This window comes from Panthera uncia, assembly GCF_023721935.1.
Source record: "Panthera uncia isolate 11264 chromosome A1 unlocalized genomic scaffold, Puncia_PCG_1.0 HiC_scaffold_16, whole genome shotgun sequence".
In the NCBI taxonomy this organism is placed as follows: domain Eukaryota; kingdom Metazoa; phylum Chordata; class Mammalia; order Carnivora; family Felidae; genus Panthera; species Panthera uncia.
Window position 1 is genome coordinate 20479917 of NW_026057576.1, and position 7664 is coordinate 20487580.

Below are 7664 nucleotides of genomic sequence, written 5' to 3' on the forward strand. Positions count from 1 at the left end.
AAAAAATAAAAAATAAATAAATAAATAAATAAATATGGGGCGTCTGGGTGGCTCAGTCGGTTAAGCGTCCAGCTTCAGCTCAGGTCATGATCTTACAGTTCATGGGTTCGAGCCCCACATCGGGCTCAGAGCCTGGAGCCTGTTTCTGATACTGTGTCTCCCTTTCTCTCTGCCCCTCCCCTGCTCACGCTCTGTCTCTCTCTGGCTCTCAAAAATAACTAACTAACTAACTTAAATTCCTTTATCCTTTATCCCTCCTTCCCATCTCTAAACCTAGATCCATCCAGTCATTCATTTTGTCAGCTCTTAACACAGAACTTACGGAGAGGAAAAAAACATGTCACACTCAAAAAGAGTGTCATTACAAAGTTATGACTTCCAGCCTAAGCTGTCAACGTTTTTTGACAATTCTTTTACATTCTGTACATTGACTATGCTTCTTGAATTCCCTCCTCATTCTCCACAGATGACCTTATCTTTAACTTTATAAAGAATGAGGCTATTAATGGTGCACTCCACCTTCCCAGCCTTACCCTCCTAAAGCTTTTCTGGATCAGATCCAATCTCGCCTTCTTTCTGTCCCATCTTAGGTGAAGTGGTATGTTTCATGTTAAATAAACAGTGTATAGTCTGGATTTCAAACTCCCCAACTCTGGGACTTCACTTTGTCAGTTATTTCACTTATATCTCCTGTCAGGAACCTCTCTCTTCAATGCCTGTGAAAATTCTGAGTCATCCTTATCCCCCAAAACCCTTCCTAAATTCATATCCCTCATTAGCCCTCTATTTACCCTGCTTTCTATGGCTTCATTTCTACGCCATATCCTGTATCATTCAGTAGTTCTTCAGCCCTGTCTGACTGCCTTCAGCACCACTTCACTGAAACCACCCTTGTTAAAATCTCTAGTGGCTTCATGAATGTCAAATTCAGTACTTAACTTTTTCCTGCATTTATTATGAAATACAAATAGTTTAGTAATGTGCATTAATCATATTTCTGTAGTTTAACAAGTAGCTATGAAGTGAACATTCATATTATTACCACAGTCAACATCATGAGTATATTCATCCCTCCTAAAAGTTTCCTTCTGTTCCTTTATAATCCCTCCTGCTCGCCTCTCCCACCCCAGCCCCAACCAAGCAATGCCCTGATCTACTTTCTGTCACCACCGATTATCTGAATCATAAGTTTGTATTATTCTTTTTTTCTCTGGCTTATCTCAGCATAATTATTTTGAGATTGATCTACATGGTAGCATGTATCAATAATTCATTCATTTTAGTTGCCAAGTAGTATATATGGTTCATTGTGTGCTTCTATCACAATTTGTTTTTCTCTTCCCCTGTTAATGGATATTTAGGTTTTTTCCAGTTTGGGGCCATTACAAATAAAGCTGCTATGATCAACATTCATGTACAAGTCTTTGTGTGGATATATACATTTATATCTCTTTGGTAAATGCTGGCAAAAACATGTAGAAGGGCGCCTGGGTGGCTTAGGCAGTTAAGTGTCCAACTCTTGATTTCTTCTCAGGTCATGATCTCATGGTTCATGAGATCAAGCCTCATGTTGGGCTATGCACGGACAGCATGGAGCCTACTTGGGATTCTCTCTCTCCCTCTCTCCCTGCTCCTCCCTGACTTACACTCTTTTTCTCTCTCAAAATAAATAAACATTAAAAAAAAATGTAGAAGCTGAATAAGGACTGCAGTCTAGTTAACAGTACTGTATTGATGTCAGTTTTCTGGTCTTGAGATCATACTGTAGTTATGAGCCTATTACCATTAGAGGAAGCTGGATGAAGGGTACATAGAACTCTTACTATTTTTGCAACTTTTTTGAATCTATAATTACTTCAAAATAAAACAATTTTTAAAAAGTAATACATTTTAATGTATAAAATTAAGAAAATACAGGTAGGCAAATAAGGAAAAAGTTAAGTACTCTTATTCACACTATCTAATTATTAGTAATATTTTGATATATATCCTTTCATTGTTTTTGATAGATTTGGTTTTACATTGTGGTTATTTTTATCAAGTAGGATTATGTTTTGTAACCTGGACAGCAGATGTATTTATTCTTTTTGCCTGTTAACACTATGATATTATAAAGACAGTTTATTTTATAATTGTGTATTCTTTCTAATTAAGGTTTCTAATTTCTTTCTTTCTTTTTCTGTCTCTAGTTGATGACAGTGCAATTTTGGATTGCCAGTTCAGTGAATTTTATCACACTCCTCCACCTGGTTTTGAAAAAATATTATTTGAACAGCAGATCTTCTGAGTGTATTTGTTTTTGAAACTTGTGTTTCTGCACTTTTAAAAGTGTTTACCATTTAATAAAGCTTTACCTGACCTGTAGATGAAAATATATTCTTAAAAATATGCTTGTTAATGTTGTTTAAGGAACCAGTGTATTCAAGATACCATCTGGAAGTTGTGATTTAAAATACTTCTGTTTTGTGAGATGAAATCTGCATTTTGGACAGTTTATTTAATTGTTATTTAAATAAATATAACTGTGGGTTTGATTAACAGTATTAAGTAGAAATATGTATATAGATATTTAAAAGGGAATCTTTCTTACGTAAAGTATTTGTTTTTATAATAGAGATGTAGAATTGGGTGGGTTTTTCTCATTCTGAAATTTAGACCTCATTATTTTAAGTCTGCAGTCTAATAATTTTGTGTCTCAGTGTTCTTTTTTATACAGAGGATAACAAAGTGACAGAAAATATATCATTGGGAACTTCTTTTTTGGTGATTTATTTACTGTAAAATGTACCACTTTTCTTAAACTTTAAATTGTTTATTTTGTTTGTATGTCATTGCTTTTGATTTGCTTTGTGAAAGGAGATAAATGTTTCAGTAACTGTCAGAGCATTTTGTTGAAGACCATCATGCTGTGTTACTTCAGTACCAGAGTAAGTAGTGGTTGATTGGTGATGTAGTATACACTGGCAGACATTTCGAATAGTATGCTGCTTTAAACTTAAATATAATGAGATTATTCTTTTAAGGACTTTTATTTAAATATGTGTTTTTCTGTAAGGAATAATAAAATAATAGTAATTAAGGAATATTTAGTACTATACTAAATACACGTTCTTCCTGTTTTGTTAAGTATACATTAAATTCACTTCATCCTTGATTATTTCAGAAGTTCAGAGATCAGCGAATCCTCTCTGTGACCTTGAGCCTTTGCCAAGTCTTCAGTTAAGATTCCTTTAATGCTCTACTAACCTGAATTAATCACTGTACTCAGTGATGGGTACAGTTTCCTTTTCTAGAGAGCATGCCGAGGATGTGTACATTTCCCTCCTTTGGCAACAAGTACAAAGTGTGTTGTGCTCGAAAAACATGGGCATTAGAATCAGAGATCTGAACTGATCTAATCCCATTACCTCCTCAGCTGAGTTCCTTAGCTTCCCTGAGCTCAGGTTCCCCATTTATAAAAGGGATACTCATACTTGCTTGATAAGATTCTGTAACTAATTAAGCTAATATCTGAAAAACATCTGAATCATCATAGGCACTTAATAAATGTAGCTTCCTTGTTGACTCTTAAGAAGTGGTTTTCATAGTGTTCTCAGACATCAGCACCGCCTGGGAACTTTATAGAAATGCACATTCTCAGGCCCTGCCCCAGACCTACTGAATCAGAAACTGCCAGGAACAGCACCCAGGAATCTATGTTTGAATAAGCCTTTCAGGCGATTCTAATACATGCTAAAGTTTGAGAACCACTGCTCAGGAGAGAATGATTTCCTACCATAAAATTTCTAAAGATTTAAGGCTATTTTTGACCCATAGGCAAGAGAATCCTACACAGTGTTTATTGTTTGTTTGGTAGATAAAAATGTGACAATATGCTTTGAAAACATAAATATACTTAAGTAAATTTATATACAACCTAAATTTACCTCTGAAGATACAGAATTGAACTAACTATATTATTTATGCATTTTTGTCTGATGTTCTGTCTTAATTTGTAAAGAACATGGTTACTTTGGAAAGCAAATTAAAATGACTACTGTTTGCTGTCTTTATTAATGTTATCTACCTCTTAGTTATTTTTTTTAAAAAGCCAACTTTTTTTTTAATCATATTTTTTTTCTCAAGGCTATCTTTTCTGCCTCTAGTCATACAAAATAGGCACAATACTAAAAATGATGCATGGGTTACGTCCTTGGCAACAGTTTGATGAAGTATAGATGTGTGTTTTTACTTTTTTTTTTTTTTAATTTTTTTAACGTTTATTTATTTTTGAGACAGAGAGAGACAGAGCATGAACAGGGGAGGGGCAGAGAGAGGGGGAGACACAGAATCTGAAACAGGCTCCAGGCTCTGAGCTGTCAGCACAGAGCCCGACGCGGGGCTCAAACTCACAGACCGTGAGATCATGACCTGAGCCGAAGTCGGACGCTTAGCCGACCAAGCCACCCAGGCACCCCAAGATGTGTGTTTTTAATCTGCAGGTATCTAAGTCCTCTTAGGAAAATTACCTCCCTAAACCTATAACCTCAGTCTAACCTTGAGAAAAACTTCAAATTCCAGTAGAGGGACATCCTATAAAATACTTGAGCAGTACTTCTCCAAACTGTCAAGGTCATCAAAAACAAAGTTGGAGAAACTGTCATACCCAAGAGGAGCCGAGTCCAAGGGGATATAACAAGTAAATGTAATGTGGGATCCAGGGACAGAAAAAAGACATTAGGTAAAAACTCTAAGGAAATATGAATAATCCATGGATTTTAATAATATAAAGTATCAATATTCATTTATTAACTGTAAATGAATAAATACATTTATCCTGTAAGATGTTTATAATGGGAGAGACAGAGAGGGGATATATAGAAACTACTACCTTATCAATTTTCCTGTAAATCTAAACTAAAATAAAAAATAAAGTCTTAAAAAATTACATTGAGCTAAGAGAAACTCAAAAATAAAGCCTTTCATGAAGCCATCATGAAGAATATTAGTACGGTATAAACCCATATCTTAAATATTTAATGATAGCTAAGTATAGACATAGATGGAACATAAAACACAAATACCTGCATTTGTTTCTGGCTAAAGAGACCATGCCCAGTGTCTTTCTGTATACTGCAGAAATCCATTTGTACTAGTGTAGTTTTCCATAGGTTGAAAATCAATGATTTATTATCCATGTTACTTCAGTAATTTCAGTATTAACAAGGATTTGTAATGTTAGATATGTGAAACAAAATAGTTTTTTTTAGATATCAATTATCTTTTTCCCTTCAATTTTATTTTTTTTATTTTCCATAATGTATTTTTTTAATAATTTAATAATTTAATCCAAATTAGCACATGGTGCAACAACGATTTCAGGAGTAGATTCCTCAATGCTCCTTACCCATTTAGCCCATTCCCTTCCCACAACCCCTCTAGCAACCCTCTGTTTGTTCTCTAAGAGTCTCTTACGTTTTGTCCCCCTCCCTGTTTTTATATTATTTTTTGTTTCATTTCCCTTGTGTTCATCTGTTTTGTATCTTAAGTCCTCATATGAGTGAAGTCATATGATACTTGTCTTTGTCTAATTTCGCTTAGCTGAAACAAAATCTTTTCATCAGTTTACATACTATAAACCAGAAAAAGTTTGGTTTTTAATTGCCTTTGGCTCATTAGTTAAGATAATTTGAACATATTTTAACTTGGATTACAGACTATTATAAATTAATTTGAGAATGGTAGAAAACAATTTGACTTAGGGCTTTTCTAAATCATTAACAAAAACAGACATATGCATGATATTGTTGCTCAGATATTGTTAACTATTTATTTTCTAACGTAAGTCTAGATATGGACCAGCAGAAGCATAGCTAGAAATGCAAGTGAGATCTTGGATGAGTTTTGATAAAATACATTAAATCAATAACTTCTTTTAGAAAATGTAAAAACACTAGATAACGGTTGTGAGGAGAAATCTGCAGTCAAAACTCTAGAATTTCCCTGTACACAGATATAACCAAACATAGAACTCATAAATGGAATATAATCAGTTACCACTTATATTAATTTGCACTAATTATGCAACCTGGCAGGGAAATACTGTTGGGAGCTAATTGGGCTGTTCATGTGAATGAGTAGAAACATAATAGTAGAATCAATTAACTATTGTTCTTCCATTTACTGAATAAGATATGAGATCCCCTTTCAACTTGCTCTTTTAAAATAACTGTGACAAAATTATTGAAATAGTGGGTATAAACACAAAATAATGTTAAATATAATTAGCAAAATAAATGAAATCACACACTATCCAAGAGTTCTCTAGAAATTTAAAGGAAAAGTTGTCCCAGTATTGGCTGAAATGTGTAATCTGTGGTTATATAGGAATCATTACAACATAGTCATTCAACAATTGTATCATTTATGTGTGTTTCATAAATACTTAGACAAGGTAGTCCTGCCCTCAGGGAGCTCTACTAATTGCAATTTGTAAGTTTGGCACTCTAGAATACCAAAGATACATTGGTAAATGGAAAAAAAAAAGTTGTTAAATATTTCTGTGTATAATACGAGCCAATAAAAACCTGGGGTCTAGGAAAAAGCATGAAGTAGTATACACCAAAATATTATATCTTGGAAATAGGATTACAGGAAACTGTCTCTTTTATTGATAAAATTTATCTGGTAAATTGTTAGTTGATACTGTGACAGGCACCAGCAGAAGCCTGATGCCCAGACCCAGGAAAGTTAATAGTGGTAATGAAACTGCATGTGCAGTAGACCAATTCTAGTAGATACTACGTTTTTAAAAGGACAGTGATAAACTAGTGAAGGCTACCGGGCTACTGAGGTTCTGCTTAATCCATGAATGAATGGATGATTATGGGAATGTTAGAAGAAAATATTCAATTCACTGGGCTGTTGAAGCCACAGTGACTTGTCAGATGCTGATCATCATAAGAAGGAGGCTAGAAATAAAGCCAAAAAATTCTGTAGATTCATCTGTGTGATTCTCACAAATGTATTTCAGGAAAGGCAATCATAGATGTGTTTCTGATACCTCATCGTTCATCACCTGAAAAAAATGGGTAGATTTATTCTCTGTTGCCCTGGAGGCTGAATTATTTGGAAGGTACAAGGAAGCAGATTGCAGTTTAAGATGGGAAAGAACTCTATTCACTACTGAAATTGCTGCCTTGCAAAGAAATGGACTTCTGGTCCCTGGAATTGTTCTAACAGTTGTTTTAAAATGTAGGGTTTTTTACTGAGGTATGGTGGGCCAACAGATCAGGGGATGACTGCCCTTGAAAAAGCTAATTTGTTACAGTTCCCAAGAGGAAAGGACACACCATGCCACACAGGCACACACAGGTAAGCGTCAGGTTAGGTCAGGAGGCAGGGGAAAGCAAGGCGTGAGCCTTTATTGTGGTTTCCGTGGTCAAGACAGGGTAAACACACTTAGGATTTGCTACTTTAAATAGGTTCAGCAGGCTCTGGGGTATAGAGGCTGTCTCAAATTGTCTGGTACCTTGCCCTGTGGTGATTAGGACAGGGGAGTATTGACAGGGCAGTGTATGAGCCAGATAGAGGAGGTGGGGCTCTGGATTGGTTGGTTTGTAAATGAAAGGCAGGATCCTGGCTGTCTCTAGGAATCAGCTAACTGGGGGTGGGGCTGTGCCTCC

The 7664-nt window shown here is 35.2% G+C and overlaps 1 protein-coding gene across 1 annotated transcript in view; it reads left to right on the top strand.

Annotated features, from left to right (window-relative positions):
* The window catches only part of SPRYD7 (SPRY domain containing 7), a 15821-nt gene extending 11769 nt beyond the window's left edge, over window positions 1-4052 (top strand). The window contains exon 5 of the mRNA XM_049646881.1: window positions 2190-4052. Within this exon, the coding sequence (XP_049502838.1) occupies window positions 2190-2287 (98 nt within the window). The 3' untranslated portion in view covers window positions 2288-4052. The remainder of the gene's footprint in view (window positions 1-2189) is intronic.
* Window positions 4053-7664: the final 3612 nt, after the last annotated feature.